The sequence below is a fragment of the Equus caballus genome, chromosome 5, assembly GCF_041296265.1.
Source record: "Equus caballus isolate H_3958 breed thoroughbred chromosome 5, TB-T2T, whole genome shotgun sequence".
Lineage (NCBI taxonomy): Eukaryota > Metazoa > Chordata > Mammalia > Perissodactyla > Equidae > Equus > Equus caballus.
Genome location: NC_091688.1, coordinates 28420571 through 28440343, shown reverse-complemented (window position 1 = coordinate 28440343; position 19773 = coordinate 28420571). Strand labels below are relative to the sequence as shown.

The 19773-nt window shown below is 47.3% G+C and overlaps 1 protein-coding gene across 14 annotated transcripts in view; it reads right to left on the bottom strand.

The window, feature by feature from the left end:
* Positions 1-771: 771 nt before the first annotated feature.
* The window catches only part of LOC138924040 (neuroblastoma breakpoint family member 6-like protein), a 31475-nt gene continuing 12473 nt past the window's right edge, over positions 772-19773 (bottom strand). Inside the window, exons 1-10 of one of the 14 annotated variants that reach the window (XM_070266782.1) lie at positions 17048-17203; positions 14195-14242; positions 13885-14094; positions 11805-11907; positions 10786-11000; positions 9667-9718; positions 8383-8447; positions 4790-5026; positions 4311-4485; positions 772-1954 (exon numbers count right to left, since the gene is read on the bottom strand). In XM_070266782.1, the coding sequence (XP_070122883.1) occupies positions 1933-1954; positions 4311-4485; positions 4790-5026; positions 8383-8447; positions 9667-9718; positions 10786-11000; positions 11805-11907; positions 13885-14062 (1047 nt within the window). In that variant the 5' untranslated portion in view covers positions 14063-14094; positions 14195-14242; positions 17048-17203 and the 3' untranslated portion in view covers positions 772-1932. Of the gene's footprint in view, positions 1955-3745; positions 3933-4310; positions 4486-4789; positions 5027-8382; positions 8547-9666; positions 9719-10785; positions 11001-11804; positions 11908-13884; positions 16645-17047; positions 17225-19773 lie in introns of those variants that run through there. The other 13 variants (XM_070266777.1, XM_070266780.1, XM_070266783.1 and 10 more) reach the window with 13 other exon arrangements.

Here is a 19773-nt window from a genome sequence, read left to right as displayed (position 1 = left end):
AAAATCAATCTACGTCTACACCTCAACAGAACAACAATGCGGGACAATACCCTATAAAAACTCAGTGACAGTCATCGTGGGCAAGTACTTCATAGTCACCCAGCTGTCCCTGTCTCAAGGCAGCAGAAAAGAGTGTGGCACACACAACGCTCAGGGAGTCCTGCTTCCATCTTGAGGAGTCTTTTCAGGATGAACTCCACCCAACAAGAGACGACTGAGGAAATTGGGACTTTTGAACAGCTGGTCATCATTGAATGTATTTAACTGTAGATCTAAAGCAGAAATCTGGAAGGGGCCAAGGGGAGAAAAACAGTGTGTCAATGGTATTCCTTTAACTGGGTTGAAATAATTCTATGAGAAGTGGCCAGGAAGGATGGAAGAAAGGAGAAAAACAGAACAAATGTCCTGGATGGTCACAGTGGTAAAAATTTGCAGTTGAAAGATGTCATTTCAAACTCGTAAAGCAATTATTAGAAGTTTGACAAGTTAGTAAGGGACTAAGATATCAAAAACACTTAGTGAAATATACAGCACTAGCTACGCAGTTCTTAAATATCAAGTGAAACACACACACAGAAACATGGAAACAGAAAATAGTAAATACCATCTACTACAGGTGGGTAATACAGCCTAAAACGTATGGGAGACTGTAGGACGTAACTATGAAGAAGAGAGAGAAGAATGTTTATCTTAATTTATGTTTATATCCACCCAGTCAGTCACGATGATGCTGATTATAACACCGAATTTAAAAAATTCATGAGTCCACAGTGACAGTCAAAACAAAAATTTTAATAGCATAGAAGGGGAAGGAATGTTCTTTTTCATGGCACAATGCCAACAAATACAAGGCTATAGGTATGAACGGATTAGAAAATTTCCAATGTATAAATGCAAATATGCTAATCGACATACATCAGGGATCATTAAGGATGGTAAAATATTTAGAGAAAGATCTTTAGAAAAGAGGATGTTCACACACTCTCAAAGTACCACTCACCAAATTACTTACTCATTATAGAAAGGAGAAAATGTGCCCTTACAATGAACAGATCTCGTAGGCCCCTCCATGACAACGTGACCCATGTTAGTACGGCAGTCACAGTGATGGACACACCGGACATTCTTGGTCTCCAGGTGGACTCCACTAGGAAGCACCCAGCACTAACTACGTAGGGCTCTTGGCAAGAGGGTCGGCCTGAGTTAGTCATGAGGAAGTGGTCAGACCAGTACACAATGTAGACCATTGAACCAGACAACTGTCCTGACCTCTACAAACAAGGCAATGTCACCACCACCAAAAACAACAAAAGGTGAGGAGAGGTTTTTGGATCCAAAGGATTAAAGAAATCTTTTCAGTCGTTTAGAACCCCAAAAGTCTCTTCTCCTTTTTGTTATCTTACTTGTGGTGACGTTGCCTTGTTTGTAGAGGTGAGGCCAGTTGTCTTGTGCAGTGGTCTAGATTCTGCACTTGTCTCAGGACTACCTCATGACTGAATTCAGGCTAAACGTTGTCACCATAGCACTGCATAGTTAGTGCTGTCTGTTCTTCGCACAGCCCAGCTGGTGGCACAGAACGCCGGGTCTGTCATGTTGTCTTTGGCCAGTTGCTCCTGATTCTGCTGATGTGCAGGACGGGAACTGAGAGCACCAAGGGTTAAGGTCTCTCATAACCGTGTGTGGGTCTAGGCGGTGGTCTCCTCAGTGACTTAGCGAAGTTGGAGGCCGAAGGGCTGGGATTTTTCCCATCAAAGCAGGCTTTGCAGTAAAAACCTTGGAGAGTGCTTTGTGGTTGTGATGTTGATCTTCAGCATAGGATCCCTTCACTGTTCTGTTTGGGTTTTAAGTTGATTTGCTGTTTCAGATTTTTTTCATCAAGTGAAAATGGTACTTTTTGTGATGCGGTTTCTTTCAGATCAGTAATATCTTTCCTTAGTTCCAGAGATCTTGGTATCTGAGAGACAGAAAGAGAAAATAAAAATGAAATGTGAGTCTTTGCAGGTCCCAATGATAGCTGAGCCTGGAGGGATGGCTATGTGGTGACAGAGGCCAGCAGGAAGCTGAGCTCCTGTTGAGGGGAGGAGCTGAAGGAGGAGCACAGGCCGCTGAAGGGGAAAGTGAGAGCCACAAGGTAGAAGAAACACCTCCCTGCACTTCCATCCAGGCTGTGGTGCAGCATCGAGGGACACCCTGTCCTCACCCCACCAGGAGCCTGGTGACATCCCAGCTCAGAGCGGCTGCAGAGCCTTAGCCAGAGCCCTACCAGCCTTTCCTCAGCAGCCACTTCACTCCTGAAGCCCCTCAGTCTGGAGCAAAGTGATGGCTTTCCCACCCCTCCCAGGGAGGGATGTGCTTAGCATCCACCCCCCACATTCAGAAACAGACTGCTGTCGGAACGAGAGGACCCTGGGCAGAGAAGCACACCCTCTTTAACTCCACGTCCCAGTGCTCTGAGGAGGAGGGGCACAACGCTTGAACTGGAACCCAGGCCTCAGGCCCTTTCCATAATTGGTGGAAGGTGAGAGGAAGGGCTCCGATCTGGAGGTGTCCACAGACCACAGACACTGTTGCATCACTTTGGCTCAACGGGAAAAAAGGGTTTACAGAGAAATTCTTCTCCAAAGAGACTGAGGAAAGAACCAAAAAAGGAGAAACTCAAAATGGAATTAACAAAAAGAGAGCAGGGACGGTAACCATGGCCCCATGCATTTTCCTTCATTCTTTAGCGTTGATTCCACACAGGATGCACCTTAGGGCATTTCTAGGAATATTCTCAACATCTAGACCAAAAACTCCGAAGGGGAAGCATGAGGCACCTGGTTTGACTATGTTCTCTCCCACCCCACCCCTTTATTCCCCACAAAGCACTGCATAGGGCAAGATTCTCCTTTAGTCTTTTATGCCAGTGGAGACAATGGCATAAGAAGCATAAACATGCAATCTTTTCCTGACTTTCAGCTGTTACTTACTATTACGTTCTCTTTAAGGGAATGAGCATAAAGATTCTCTTTGGGGCTTTTACTTAACGACAAAAATTGATCAATACTAAATTCTCAAACCATAGTGCTGAACGCATGGGACTTGAAATCAATTGGATGGAATAGGAACTTCTAGTTTTATATGAAAAATATGAAAGAAAATACTAAATTTTATTGTGTGTAATAAGGGAGGTATTGTTTTCTGTGCACTGGGTTTCAATGAAATGCTCGTTTCCTGTTTTATCTTGTCTTCAGAAAAGTTGGAGAAACTCTCCTCAAAGAAGGGAGGTCACAAGTCTAATCCATTCATCTACCTCTTTTATCTTCTCACTTTTTTCCACGTTGTACAAAGAGTGCTGTTGAGAGAGGCATACAAATCCCCTCAATGGCTGATGGATATTCAGGCTTTTTAATGAAGCAGCCACACATTCTGGGCATTTCTATTCTGAACCTGAGATCATCGCAGAGGAATGGTCCTTGTCACGTGTAGCTGCATGTTAGAATCCGTGGGGAGCTTTTGAAATGTACTGAAGCCCAAACCCCACTCCTGACAATTTAAATGAGAATCTCCAGGTGGGAGTTCAAGGCACTGATCTTAATTAAATTTTCACCAGGTGCTTATTACAGGGCAGTGTTAATGCCAGCTCCAATGAGGCCCTGAGGTGAGGATGCTGAGTCCCTGGAAGCCCCATGCACATTAGCACAGGCCTGCACATGTGGGCCGAGGAGAAAGCTGGCTCCAGGCCAGTCCAGCACTCCCACCTGTGACCCAGGCTCTCATTTGGTTTTTGTCATCTGGGCTCTTTGTCCTCAGTTTTAACACTTCTTCTTCTTCTTCACATGGAGAGGTCCACGGTTAAGGGTTGTCCTAGGTCAGATTCCCAAAACGACTCAGGAGGAAGATCCATGTGTGAGTGATTCATTGAGAAGAAAGAGGCAGTGGAGTTGGGGAAGCTGGGAAGGGAAGGCAAAGAAATGAAGAAAGTGTGTGATTTCCGGCAAAGTGCCTTGTGTTCAGCGGCATCAATGATGCTCTTGTGATGAGGAGGACCATGGGCTCAGGCTTCCCCGTGGCTAAGATGAAAGCAGGGAGGGAATATCAGGACAGCAGCGGCAGGAACACAGCAGAGTTCAGAGAGCAAACGAGATGGAGCTGGAAGGGCCTGGCAGGGTGGCAGCCCCCATGGAAAACAGAGGGAAGGCCAGACAGAGGTCGCATCAGCTGTTGGAGTGAACAAATGAGGAAGAGAAGAGACAGCGGGAGATTGAGCTAGAATCTTAGCTAGAGAGCCATGAGGCATAAGTGCATCTAAGAGCCACCGATGTGATTACCTCAGTACCCTCAGCTGAAGGCTGGGGAAATTGCATGTTATCCTCCACTTGTTGAAGAGCAGTTTTCTTTTGATAATCTTCTGTTTCTGGGCACTTAAGGCAGCTGAGCCCTCAAGAGCATCACCCTCCAGCTTGGGAGGTTTCTTTCCTCTGAGGGAAGCATCGAAAGCCAGTCCTGAAAAATAAAACCACAGCCAACAGGATCCATTGTCATTCGTGATCGTACTGGGACTTAATCCTCCACCCAGGAGGGACATCAAATAAGCAGAGTGGCCAGAACAAGAAAGGCCACTGAAAGTCCATGGGTGAGGTGAGGCCAATGGCGACACTTTCATATTTTCTCTTTCTTTGATCTTACTCACACTACCCAGTAGTGATGAGATTGCTAGGAGGTGTGGGAGAGGCCCATCACCTCCCGGCTCCCACCCTCTGACGACTAACAATGGACCAGAGCTTCCTATTCCCCTTTTCTCTCTCACCTTGGAAGAGCGGCCACTGATTTCTGAAGGGACCGTGGGCTCTAAAGCTCCAGGTGGTGGAGCAAAGGCCAAGCCTGGCTTTGCCATCACCACAGTCCAACTGGTCCAGCTGCAGCAGCAGATAACTGGTCACCTGGGTGCCTGGCTGCAGCTGTGTCTGTGAAGCTTGCAGCTCTGGCCTTTGGAAACTCCAGTTTGTCCTCAAAGGCCCTCGGTGACCGGCCTCCAGGGTGGGAGCTGAAAGGAGAAGAGGGCTCAGTGGGACCAATCCCAGGTTTCCTTTCCTCAGCCCTGGGAGCCCACCCATTTCTAATGTCCATGCCTGTCAGTGAGACCACCCAGTGACCCAAAGAAAAAAGGCAGACCTCATGTACATGAAGGAGCTGTCAGCTTCACATGTGTCCCTGGGGATGCTGAGATGGCAGGTGACAGGATGCAGTGTCCCAGAAGTGAGAAACCCAGAGTCCAGAGGACTTTGGATGGAAGGATGAAGTCATGCCTGTGAATCTGTTCTCATTAACTTAGTCCTATAGCTTAGAGAGAAGGTTCTAGAGAGGCCTTAGGACAGGGGGGAGAAAGCAATGTTGATGTGTACCCACAGTAGAAAAGAACAGGGAGAGAAGTACGGCCACAAGTCTTCAGGGCCGGTAGAAGACACAGTTGGGAAACCGTAGAACAGGGACCGAGTTATCCGAAGTTTTGTACAGTTCTGCGGCCTTTTGAGCAGCTTTGTCTGTAATTTTTGACTGCCCTCCACCCACCCACACATGTAAATATCTATAGCCACGCAGGGCACCGGCAGCTACAGGACATGTAGTAGAGGTCTGAGTCCCTGATTGGAAACTTAGGGACAGAGAAGTGCTACAGAGTCAGACTTTGTGGTTCTTCACAGGGAGGTAAGAGAGCGCTCAATCCTGTGTCCCACACCCCTCGGTGGGGGCTGGGCAGTTCTCCCTAATAAACGTGTATATTTTGACTGTGAAATGAACACATACTCTCAGAAAGGGGGCTAACAAAGACTTCAAATAGCCTCAGGCCAGTCCAGGTCAGACTCAGGCGGGCTCCTGGCCCGCAGGGCCTGCTCTGCACTGCATGGGCTCCCCTCTCTCCTGCCCTCTAGCCATCCTCATTCTCACCAAGGGTTCACTGTTCCATAGAAATGTCTCTGTGTGTCTGTTGCCATTTCGTCTTCCAGATCACAGACTCTCCTGACTCCTGTCCGTGCTCCATCCAGCCTCCCTCAAGGTGCGTTCCCTGGTTCCATCCTCTCTCACCAGCAAATGTCTCACCCGCCTTCTTACCCCAGATCCTGCCCCATCCTGTGCCTGCTCTGCTGGGGGAACTTCCTCTCCCCTCTCTGCTACACACTCTCAACTCTGCACCTCCTTTGCACTCCCTCCTTCTGTCTTCTGGCCCCTCTTTCTTCTACAGCATCGCTTCCCACACCTCCCTTAGATAAATCCTCTGGAATCAGCCTGCCCTCCAGCCCCCACCCCAGCCCTGCACCACATGCCTCTTCTGGCTTCCAGGTCTTTTTCCACAAGGACTTCTCTCGGGCTGTACCCTGTACTGCCTGTAGCCCCTCTGCTGCCATACACAGTGTTTACACGTTGTCATCAGCGAACCCCAACACAGGACGGGTCTGTGTAGAATTTAGGTGATCTCTTCACTTATCTCAGCCCATCTGCATGGGGCAATTTGTCCTTTCCTGCTGCATTTTGAACGATGGCCTGGCAAGGCCATGCCCCATCACACACATCTCACTTCTGACGTGTGTCTGAGCATTTCTCATCCTCCTCATGGGGACCGAGACCTGGCTGTCAGGGTAACCGAGACAGAGATGTGCAGCTTTACAAGGGCGGCAGGACAACTCTAAGTGAGAGCAGAAAAGCCCCGAGGGCAGGGGCTGGGGAGACAGATCTCTCAGCCCTGGCTGATTTTCCACGGAGAGAGCTCCTCATGGAGCTGCAGCTCCCCTGGGAGGGCCTGGGTGAGCCGCTGGCTCTGCTCACAGGACGGAGTGCTCGGAGAGGGTAGGAGCTGGCAGGTCGGCATGAGTGGAAACAGGAGTTCTTTGGATGTCTTCCAACTTTTCTGTTTAAGTTTAAAATTGTTTGACATAGTTTGGAACAAAGCACAAGGAAGAGGGTGAGCACCATCCCCGCTTAGTCCCTGATGTTCCGACTGCTGAGAGCAGGAGACAGAGCCTGAGCTGGGGAGTCAGGCCAAACGGGGGCCACAGTCCCACTGTGCACTGACTGGGGGTCTGGGGCTAGCAAAGTGACCTTGCTGAGCCTCAGTGCCCTCGGCTCCAACATGAGATACCTCACCTATTGAGAGTGGCCCTGTGAGGACCGAATGGGTTATAGTGTCCACGGAGCTCACTTGCTGAGGGGCGTGGCACACAACAGACACAAAAGACCTGTGTGACATTTTCAGTCATGAATTGTTGTGATCCTCAGAAAGCCTTCGATTCTCTGCACCTCGGGAAGAAGGGGAAACAGGAAAGAGGATGGTCCAGTGTGAAAAGGCCCTTACTGACCCGAAAAGGTTGAAGGACAAGTTGTTCATGGTCGATTTCACTATAAAATAGTCCGAGAGAGTCAGGAACACCACAGAGTTTCTGGCTCTTCCTACAAGATGATTTCATGAGTAAAGGCTCCTAACAATCCAACCACCTCGCCCAGAAGAGAAGTCCGGAAGATCGCCTCCGGGAGAGGAGATGAAAACTGTGTTTGAATCTCCCTGCTTGAGGAAATGGCGGCCCCAGTGGGATCTTGCTCACCAGGGAGGACTTTTCTGGAGATAATGGATAGGGAAGCTTGTGTGCTTTGCTCATAAATTAGGCCAATACCCCCATCAGGTACACAGGCTGTTGATAGTTTACATGAGATGATACCGCCGAGACTAGACACGTGATTGAAACTACAACCTCCACACGGAGGAAATCAATGGTGTTGCACAAAGGACGAAACCCATGGCCATTGGTGGAGGATGAAAAATCAGAATGAGAGCTTTGGCTTCATTGAAAACACAGAAAGAGGCAGGATTTGGTGTTCAGGATCTCGTATCCAAATGCTTCAGAAGCGGGTTGGCACCCCAGGGGAAAAACTTTGAGCTTGGGAACCATGTAATACATGTTGCAAATATTGAGCAGACTGCAAACCTGTGTGGAAAGCCAGAGAGTTTGTACAAAACTACTCAGGAAATACAAGTAGCAACATCATTCCATGAGTATGAGAATTCTTAGGATGGAAAAGAGATGTTTTTCACAAATTCCTCCAGGTAACAAAATGATGGCTTAGACTTTTCCATTATCCCTCTATTTCCCCTCTTGAACCTGACTTGATAGGAACAGTCTGCAGTTGTGAGAAATGCCAGGTGACAGGAGTTGAGACTAGAAGAAGAAAATTATCCGCCCACAGGATGCTTCTTAAAATTAACTTCAGGAGCACAACTCAAACTAGAAGGAGTCTACAGAACCCATTGGCAGGGATGCACCTCTCAGCCAATGCAGGGTGCTGGATTCAAAGAACATAGACATTACCAGAAAACCGCAAGGAATTTGTGCCATTTACAGTGGGAGTACTCACCCTCTGCATCCAGGGTTTGGAAGATTTCGTGTCTGTCAAATGACAATGAAGAATCACTGTAAGGTCTGTAGGAGGAGGACAGGTCATGTTCAATGGAACAAAAAACAAAATATTTATTCACGGCGTCCTTGGGGAATCCATTATCTTTCATATAGAGCAGATTGCTGCTCAGGGTGTTGGGGTACAGATGAGTGAAGATAAAAAAAAGGCATTAGGAAAGACAAAAACCAAGGGACGGTTTGGATGGGAAGGATGAGAGTGGGATCACCTAAAACAGAATTAAGGCACCCATGAAGAGAGAAAAAGGAAACTTGCCCTGTCTAGGAAGAGAGTGTGGTTGGAAAGTGAACAGGAGAGAGAGGGAGACCATTAGAGAGAAAAGGAGAAAGAGGGAAAGACAAGTGGAACAAGGACCCAGCAGAGATAGCTTAGAGGATGGAGGAAAAAAAAGATTATGAGAAAGAGGGAAAAAATGTGATGAGAAAGAGGATTGAGTATACCAGGAGACGAGAGACATGAAAAACGTAAACTCAGAAAAGAAGAAGGGTGGCATGAATAGTATTGCATAAAGTGGGCAGGACATAAACCAAGCAGCCAAGGGTAAACTGACTCTGGCATGAGGGTAAACGCAGAGAAAGCTGGGTTTTCGGATGTATTTTAGTACCAATTGGGGCATGATGCGGACTTTGGTCACGACATGGGACACTTGGTGGTTGTCTGCATGGGGAAACGGGGATAGTGAGCACTTCCTGATGTTCGTATATCTGAGATCATCACATTTCCCCTTCAAATGAAGTCCCTTCTTGTTTCATTGTATAATCCCCATGGTGGTCTCCATTCTATGCTTCTTTCTCTGACTGTTTACAGAACAGGTACATTTTTCTCATCTCACTGCATTTTTGTTGTTTAATGCGGTTAATCATCCCTTTAGTTTTTGCACTGCTAGTTTGCTTCCTTCGAGAGACCATCATTAATGTGTAGCAGTTCGATATGTGTCTCACCCTGATTTTTGTTGCAGGAGAGAATAGACCTTTTCTCTATGTGCATGATTTCCTAAGGGTGTTGCGTTCTCTTGTGTCAGACTTACAGGTCCATAGAGACGAGTGACATTGAAGTTAACAGAGCCTTTTCCTTGTTGGTTGAGTGAATTAAATCATTACAACCTCCACGTTTCCTTCTCCTGCCTCTGGCCCTTGTGACTTTGTTCCCCTCACTTACTGTTCTTTCTGAAACCATCTCCACATTTTCCCCACCCATTACCGGCACCAGATTATTCATTGTCACCTGTGAGTGAGTGTGCCTTGTGTCTTTTCATCTTCCTTGTCTTCGTTATTCCCTGCAAATAAATTCAGAAATGTCCAGTTAGCTCTTTCCCACTTTAACCTCTATGAACGCAGTGACCTCAACAGCCATAGAGACATAAATATCTATGCAGGAGTCCGTATGGTCTTGAAGTCCTAGCGCATTGTCTTGAAAGCATTGCCCCAGCATGGATTTCTGATTTATCAGGCGGTGTGTCTGTGATCCGCTGGATCACCATCATTGCAGACTCTGCCTGAAATTGGGCAAAAGTTTAAGCTGTCTTTTGTTCCTCATATCACTGGGTACTTGTCCAGCTTCCATCTTGAATTCTGCGACTGCGTGCTCCATTCTGCCACAAATCCTGCCAAAGGCACAGGCCCTAGATCCCTTCCCAGCTCTCACAGAGACCTCGTCCTTTCTCTAAGGAGACAAGAAAGAACCCAAGCCAACACCCCTCATCTGGGGACTTTAAGGGCCCTCCAAGTTGGCTTCTGTGTGTTGTGGAGGGAAATTCTCTCTACGGAAAGGTCTCCAGTCTAAACTCTCTACCACCAAGTTCTACCACATCCAGTACCTTGCCCAACCCCACAGAGCGAGGGGCTTGCTTTGTTCTGAAGTGCATTCGTAGACATTCCTACGTTTGAGGACTACAGCTACCGTGAACAGATTATTGGATCCATTTTACTGCTGAGGAGATTGATACGGATGAAGTAAAAATCAATCTCTCACCCAGTGTTAGTACCGTCAGCTCTCAGGCTGGAGCCTGGGAATGGCCACCCTTAGTCCAAGGCTCTTTTCACTCAAACAAGCTGCCTCCTGTCACGTCCTCTTTTGTGTCCTCTGACAGTAGGTAGGTGTGGCCTCCTGCCCTAAAGGTCACAGTCCATCAGGAAGGAAGCCGACACTTGCACCACTATGACCTCCACCCTGGGCATATCTGCTCTCTGCGCCCACCTAGCCAGTCCTGGTCCTACCACGGTCCCAAGTGCAACACGCAAACTGGGACAGCTTGTCAAAACATTACGAGGGGAGGTGTGGAGGGTCTTGTGAGCCAGGCACCTTGGAGAATTTCAGTGCAGTGAGGGCCTGTGGCCACCTTACCTGGGCCGAGTATGTGGGCAAGGTGCTTGGCCAGCCTATATCCCTCAGCCAGTTGCTGGCGGAAGGCCTGCCCTTGGTGGTCGTCAGAGCCGTTGTGTGTCAGCAGGTCATTGAGGTGCTGACTCAGCAGGGCCCGCACTTCTCGCCCTTCCTGTAACTTGTGCCGCAGATAGGCCAGTTGCTGTTCCTGCTCTTGAATTAGGAGACTGGATTCCCTAAGGTGGGACAGAAGAGAAGACTTGAGAGTCCAAAGGGATGAGTGACAGATTCTAAAGATTTTCAAGATTTCTGTGAGAACTGCCCCCAAGGAGTCCTCAGAGAATTCTGGCCGATGTGTGGCGACTTGCCTGTGGCAAAGAGAAAGAGGAAGGTAAAGCACAGGTTTCCTCTGTATCGGAGAGAGCTCCTGTCAGATTCCTGGACATCCTACTCATTGTTTCTGCTGTCAACAAAACCAGGTGTCTTCCTAATCCTGTTTTAAAAACGTGTCTCTTCAGTTAACCCCTTCAGCCATGCCCGCTTCTATGTTGAAATACACAGGGTGCATTCTGCAGTGAATGGACACAAAGCCAGACACAGAAATGTGCACGAGCACAGCTGGGTTAGCTGGAAAGAACACGAGAATGACAGGGTCAAGGAGACAGAATTCTTTAGAAAGAAAACACAACAAGCCCTCGTGAGACAGGCGGTGATTGTGATTAAAGGGAAATGAGCGGGTGATGCCACAACACTGTCAACGTACTAAATGCCACCGAATTGTTCACCTCAATTTGTGCAAATTCGTGTTTGGTGAATTTCAGTTCAAAAATTTATAGTTTTGAAAAAAAAGAGTAAGTGAGCCTCTGAAGAACTGGAGACCATAATTTTCCAATTACTTTTCCCTAGTTGCTGTATAAACATTTGAACACAAGTGCCTGCCACGTACATTTCTGCCTTCTCTTGGCCCAAAGTTGCTCCCTGCCCCACTTCAGCTTTTCCCACAGCTACCCACCAGCCTACCCCCACACAGCCCTCCTTACCTGAGCTTCTCGGCTAGCGTTGACTTCTCTGCCAGCTTCCCCTCCTCAAAAGGCAGCTTGTCCCCAAGCACGGATTCAATGATGTCTTTGCACTCTCCACACTCTGAAAAAGGACAGAGAGCCCTGCCTCAGTGGAAAGCTGGCCATGCTGCTGTGGTCACTGCCTTCAAGGGAGGAAGCAGGGTCCATGCCCAGTACCAGGCTCCACACTGGGATTTCCGCATCTTATTCCTCGGCCTCCAAACTACTACACAGCATTGGGCTACTCCCCATTTTAGAGCTGAGGAACGAGAAGCTCCAAGGCACAGAAAGTATCTAGATACATTAACTTCTATTTGACAAAGGCAGAATTCCCATCCCCTGAGACTGACCCTGAGTCGTGGGCCTTAGTCACGTTACCAAGCCTCGCAGCCTCTTAAGTGAAACACCAAGCAGGCGCCTGCAGTAGCGATTGCCTGTGTGCTTGGGAAGGCCCGGTGGACTCTACTGACTGTTGGTTCCCTTGAGCTCAGAATTTCAAGGTCAAGTACATCCAAGATAAAGACATTTATATGGATTCAACCCTGTAAAATATTATGCATTTGCCCATAAATTTCTGAAGGAAACGTGCACAGATACTAAGAAAGTTTGTGTTAAATTCAAAGCGATAGAAGGAAGAACTAACAAATAGTGTTGGCCCTGTGACAGGGACTTACAGAAATCATCCATGTGATGCATTGCAACAACTGAAACAAGTAGGTACCATGACAGCACCGGATTAACAGAGGAGGAAACTGAGGCACAGAAAGACACACAGCTTGGATTGGAGCCCAGAAGGACTGGCCCAGAGTCCATGCTCTTCACCACTGCACCGTGTTACATTGACACCCAGGTCTTAAGTGATATCTTTCTTCTTCATCAGCTTCAAAATGTGTTTCCTACAGTTACGCTGTGATTCTAAGGCAGGATGTAAATAAAACTTCGTTTGTCCTTTCCTGAAAGCTCATCTCTTCACTTTTTAAATGGCAGGCTTGGATTTTCTCTGTGTCAGCCATTTTAGTTACTCCCCCCTCAATGGCTTATTGAAAAGCAATTGTAGGAAACGACCCCAATTCAGGCTCCGAGTTGTCAAGATCCTTCTAAACACTCTGCTGTGCACATGCCCTGGTTGTCACGGTTCTTGTCGTCACTACAGCCCAGTCTCACTGAACAGGCAATCGAGCTTCCAGTTTTGAGGCTGACTGGGGCAGGGAAGGGCCTGCCTCACACACTGGCTTGAGTTTTCCTGGGGCTAGTGGTCTCCCCCACCTACCTCACTTTGTGGCCTCAATTTGGCCACAGGTCTCATAGCCCAGACTCTCAAGGTCACCTGGACCTGTTGGCTGCCCTGCATCCCTGAGGGTTCACCAGCTGAGCGGGAGACACAGGTGGTGGGACAGAGTCTCTGGTTTCCATAGAAACAGCCCCAACCTTACCACAGGGTGTCAAACGTCTTCCTCAGACTCAGGAAGAAGAGCCCGTGCCCTGGAAGAGAGGGCTTCCCTCTCACCAGGGCATTCCCTGTCTTGATGGTGTCACTCCTGGATAGCACAGTTTCGGTGAGGAGCATATTCATCTTTAAGCTCCTATAAAGCAGCTACTATCATCTGTTTTCCCACTGTAAGTAGCACAGTGCTTTGCCCATGGGACCTCAGAGAAGCTTGACCTGAGGGAGTTCACTGGTCCCAGACATTTAGGCCAAGAGCGATGCAGGATGTGGTAAAGGACAGAGAGGATGCTGAGAGAAACAGTGCAGCCCTTTCCTGAGAGGAAGACGCAATTGTGTGGCTGCACCAGCAATCGATGTCTGGGACTCGAATTCTAAAGCCGCCCTATACCACACTGCAAATCTGAAAAAGTTGCTAAACTCTTTGTGCATCAGTCTCTCCATCCCCAGCAAAATGAGGGCAAAATACCTACCTCTGACTTTCCTGGATTGTGGTCAGAATGAAAGTTATTTTGACAAAGGGACCAGAGGCTAAAGTCTGGAGAAATTTTAGTGTCTTAGAGGGCAGACAGGGATCACTCACCCATCTGGGGAGCACGGCCCTGGGAGACTTACTGTGCTTCTGCAGCTCGGTGGCCAGGGAGTAGGCAGCAGCTTCGGATACAAGGAATTCCTCCATGAGGGCTTGGAAGTCCTGCTTGCTTTGTGCCAGCTGTGAACGCAATTCCTGGTTGGACTCCTGGAGGGTCACCTCTGCCCTCGGATCAGACAAAGCGTGAGGACACACGGCCATGGTGATGTTGGCAGAAGAGGTAGAGTCAGAGACTGGGCAGAGAAACCCAAACATATAATGAGTGAAAAACAAGCAAAGACAAAAAGGTTTCATCAGGCCAGAGGGGTGTTTACACAGGAATCCTTAACTTACCGTTGGGGACAACTAGATCAACACTCTACAACAGCTGAGGGTCCGGAACTGCCAAAACAAGGTTCAAGATGACAGAGCTCAGAGCCACAGGCACCGCCTGCAGCTCAGAGTCAGACAGGAGTGATGGAGAGAGGCCCCAGCGCGCCGGTTAATGGTCTGGTGTTGCAATAACAGAATTGGAAGGTGGAGGTGTCATGGAATCTTAGGAGCCCCTGCCTTCCAGTTGCCTAGGCCCTGCTGCTACCCCAGGCTGCCCGGCCTTTTCTGAAGGCCACTGCAGATGGGCATCACCCCAAAGCAGCTGTCTACTCTCGTGCTGACACTACCGACCTGTCTCTTTCCAGAAAATATCTAAGCATAGTTCTCAGTGCCCATTCCTGTGTGCATCTCAAAACAGAAAGAGAAACCAGTGTCCCAACAAGGTTTGTTTTCTGAAGCACCGTCACGAAGTCACCCCACTTTCTCTCTAAATGTAAACCGATCTTAAGGTTTTCACATACGTGAAAGATGGCAAACTTTTAGACTCTCATGCTGCTATTCGCTGGGCTTTCTCCAGGTTTTTCTACATCCATTAAAAGGGACAAAAGCAGAGTGTAATACTAAGTGAATGAATACTTCGTTAAAAAATTATTCTCTGTCCTGACTCACAATACTCCTCTTGCTGCATCCCTGTGTTGTGTCGACTTCTTGCCCCTCACTAGGGCAGCATGTTGGCTTATCTTCAAACTTAAGTCAGTGTGACATCTCTACCTCCTAAAATCCTTCTCTATGTGTGGGCCGCTTTTGTGGTTGTTACTTTTTAAATGTCTGTAAACACTATCTTTCCTACTTGCTGCTTCCGGATATCCACATATTATGCCTTCTAGTCCCACAAGAGCTCTTTTCCAGCTCTGAAAATGATTATGAGTTTATCCAGTGGTTTATGAGTATATCCTGAATACACGTAGTGGCCCTTTCTTTTGCAAACACTTGTCAACCTGATGCTATTTCTTGCCGTCATTCAGTTCACTCATGTTTGGAACAGATCAGGGATGCGGAGCAGTGTTGATGGATTGTTGCTGGACAGATCCCTTCGAGCTGTCGTCATGCTACTGACCTGCGGTTATATTCCTCTACCAGAATGTGGAATTTCAAAGTCATGGTTCAGGGATGGTGGATGGCCCACAGTGTATGTGTGTGATGGGGTTCAGTGACAGAGAAGCTGAGGTTGACAAGAGAGGCACAGGCAGGCAGGGGAAAGTGGTGCCCTGAATGCCCTGCTCACTTTCTTGTCATCTCTTCCCACCTGGGTCTTGTGAAGAGGAGACCTGGGAGACCCCCTGTGGCATTGGTCTCTTCAGTTTAGCTGCTGCACTCGCCCGAGCTGAGGGCACAATGGGTCTGGCCATGTACCACCGAGCTTTCATGTCAAGGTAAAGGACAGAGGACCGCATCAACCGCTTTGGAAACTCATCTCCTCCCCACGCCACGCCATCCTTCAACGACACTGTGGAATGCTATTGGTGTATCAGAGCCATGAAAAGCTTTAAAGAAATCTCTCTTTTGGTGTCAGTTGGATGTGACATTCTTTTCTTTATGTCTCAAAGTCTGTGGTCTAGTGTGCCCAACTGTCCTGAACTGGAATGGACTTGCCAACTTTCTGGTGTTTTGTTAGGTGGCTAGAATATTTATACGATTTTCTGACTTCAAACCTCACTGTTGAAGTTTGAATGAATAATGACAGGATTTACTTCGTAAAGGGAGAGACTCAGAGAAGATTGGTCTCATTGATGAGCAGAAAGAGTAAATTTCACTTCTACTCAAAGCACGCTAGAATTTGAAATTATGGCTCTCACTGTTGTCAAGGTGGAGTGCCTGGTGCCTGAGGTGTATGTCCCTAAGGCCTCATGTCTATGCTATAAAATGGATGAAGTTAAAATGCAGTCAGATGGGCCAGGTCCCCTTCCATTCTAGAGTCCTCCAACAGTTTCTCCCCTGCTTTAGCGACTTGATTGAAAGTATCCTTGTTGTTCTGCTCTATCCTGCTTTTGTATTTTGCATAAAAGTCACACAGCTCCATGTTTCCTACCCCCAGGTCAATCATTATAATAAGCACCTGCATCCAAAGCAGTCCTGAGACAAAAGAAACAAAGCTGGAGTTATGGTACTCCCTGATTTCAAAATATACTACAAGCTCTATTAATCAAAACATTACGGGGCCAGCCCGTTGGCAGGTAGAGTGCTTTGAGCCTCACATGTGCCACTTCAGCGGCCCAGGGTTCGCCAGTTCCCATATAGGGTGTGGACCTACTCACTGCTTAACAAGTCATGCTGTGGCACCGGTCCTACAGAAAAGAAAATAGAGGAAGATGTGCACGGATGTCAGCTCAGGCCCAATCTTCCACAGCAAAAAGGTGAAGATTGGTAGCAGATGTTAGATGAGGACTAAACTTCCTCAAAAAAAAAAAAAATCATGATACTGGAAAGAAAACAGACACAAAGATCAATGGAACTGAATGGAGAGCACAGACATAAACCCTCACATCTATGGACAGCTAATCTTTGACAAAAGAGCCAAGAACGTACAGTGGGGAAAGGAACGTCTCTTCAATAAATGTTACTGGGAAATTGGACAGCCACATGCAAAAGAATGAAAGTAGACCATTATCTTACACGACACAGAAAATGAACTCAAAATGCATTAAGGACTGGAATGTAAGACCTGAAACCAGAAAATTAGAAGAAAACATAGGCAGTGCACTCTTTGACATTGGTCTTCACAGTATCCTTTGGATTATCATGTCTCCTCAGGCAAGGGAAACAGAAGAAAGAAGAAACAAATGGGTCTACGTCAAACAAGACTTCTTAACTCACGGTTGAGAACGACTTGATCAGCACTCCACAACAGCTGAGGGTCCGGAACTGCCAAACAAGGTTCAAGATGCCACAGCTCAGAGCCACAGGCACCGCCTGTAACTCAGAGTCAGACAGGAGTGATGGAGAGAGGCCCCAGCGTGCCAGTTAACGGTCTGGCGTTGCAATAACAGAATTGGAAGGTGGAGGTGTCATGGAATCTTAGGAGCCCCGGCCTTCCAGTTGCCTAGGCCCTGCTGCTACCCCAGGCTGCCCGGCCTTTTCTGAAGGCCACTGCTGATGGGCATCACCCCAAAGCAGCTGTCTACTCTTGTCCTGACACTACCGACCTGTCTCTTTCCAGAAAATATCTAAGCATAGTTCTCAGTGCCCATTCCTGTGTGCATCTCAAAACAGAAAGAGAAACCAGTGTCCCAACAAGGTTTGTCTTCTGAAGCACCGTCACGAAGTCACCCCACTTTCTCTCTAAATGTAAACAGATCTTAAGGTTTTCCCATACGTGAAAGATGGCAAACTTTTAGACTCTCATGCTGCTATTCGCTGGGCTTTCTCCAGGTTTTTCTACATCCATTAAAGGGGACAAAAGCAGAGTGGAACACTAAGTGAATGAATAGTTCGTTAAAAAATTATTCTCTGTCCTGACTCACAATACTCCTCTTGCTGCATCCCTGTGTTGTGTCGACTTCTTGCCCCTCACTAGGGCAGCATGTTGGCTTATCTTCAAACTTAAGTCAGTGTGACATCTCTACCTCCTAAAATCCTTCTCTATGTGTGGGCCGCTTTTGTGGTTGTTTTTTAAATGTCCATAAACACTATCTTTCCTACTTGTTGCTTCCGGATATCCACATATTATGAATTGTAACCCCACAAGAGCTCTTTTTCAGCTCTGAAAATGATCACAGTAGTTTGTGAGTGTATCCTGAATACATGTAGTGCCCATTTCTTTTGCAAACACTTGTCAACCTGATGCTATTTCTTGTCGTCATTCAGTTCACTCATGTTTGGAACAGAACAGGGATGCGGAGCAGGTTTTATGGATTATTGCTGGACAGATCCCTTCGAGCTGTCCTCATGCTACTGACCTGCCGTTATATTCCTCTACCAGAACGTGGAATTTCAAGGTCATGGTTCAGGGATGGTCGATCACCCACAGGGGACATGTGCAATGGGGTTCAGAGACAGAGAAGCTGAGGTTGAGAAGAGGAGGACAGGCAGGGAGGGAAAGTTGTACCCTGAACGCCCTCTTCACACTCTTGTCATCTGTTCCCACCTGCGTCTTGTGAAGATGAGACTTGGGAGACCCCTGGTAGCATTGGTCTCTTCAGTTTAGCTGCTCCAGTACTTTGATTTGAGGGTGCGATGCCTCTGCCCAAGTACCACTGAGCATTTATGTCAAGGTAAAGGACAGAGGACCGCATCAACCGCTTTTGAAGCTCATCTTCTTTCTACCCTACACCATCCTCCAACCACACTGTGGAAAGATTTGGTGTTTGAGATGCATGTAAAGCTTTAAAGAGATCTCTCTTTTGGTGTCAGTTGGACCCGACATTCTTTTCTTTACATCTCAAAGTCTGCGATCTAGTGGACCCAACTGTACTGAACTCGAATGGAGTTGGACTTGCTAACTTTCTGGTGTTTTGTTAGATGGCTAGTATATTTCTAAGATTTTCTTACTTAAATGCCACTGTTGAAGTTTAACGAGTAATAGGATTTATTTCATAAGGTGACAGACTCAGAGAAGACTGGACTCATCCATGTGCAAAATCTAATTTTCACTTCTATTCAAAGAAGGCCAGAATTTGAAATTAGGGCTCCCACCATTTTCAAGGTGCACTCTCACTTACCTCAGGATATCTTCCCAAGGGTTCATGTCTCTGCTATAAAATGGATGAAATTAAAATGAAATCAGATGGGCCAGGTCCTCTCCATTCTAGAGGGCTCCAACAGTTTCTCCCCTGCTTTAGAGACTTGACTGAAAATATCCTTGCTGTTCTGCTCTGCCCTGCTTTTGTCTTTTGCATAAAAGTGATACGGTTCAGTGTTTCCTACCCCCAAGTCAATCATTTTAAGATTCACCTGGAGCCAAAGCATCCTGAGTCAAAAGAACAAAGCCGGAGAGATCATATTCCCTGATTTCAAAATATACTACAAAGCTATATTAATCAAAACGTCATGATAGTGGCAGGAAAACAGACACACAGATCAATGGAACTGAATGGAGAGCACAGAAATAAACCTTCACATCTACTGACAGCTAATTTTCAGCAAAAGAGCGGAGACCATACAAAGGAGGGAAGGAAAGTCTCTTTGATAAACGGTCCCGGGGAAATTGCACAGCCGTATGCAAAAGAACAAACGTAGACCCTTATCTTACACCACACAGAGAAATGAACTCAAAATGCATTAAAGACTTGAATGGAAGACCTGGACCCATAAACTCCTAGAAGAAAGCAGAGGCAGTACACTCTTTGGCACTGGTCTTAGCAGTACCTTGCTGAATATTATATCTCCTCAGGCTAGGGAAACAAATGAAAAAGTAACCAAATGAGACTACACCAAACAGGAATTCTTAACTTACTGTTGAGGACAACTTGATCAATACCCCACAACACTTGAGAGTCTGTAACTGCCACGACAAGGTTGAAGATCTCAGAGCTCAGAGCCCCAAGCACCACCTGTAGCTCAGAGTCAGACAGGAGTGATGGAGAGAGGACTCAGTGCGCCAG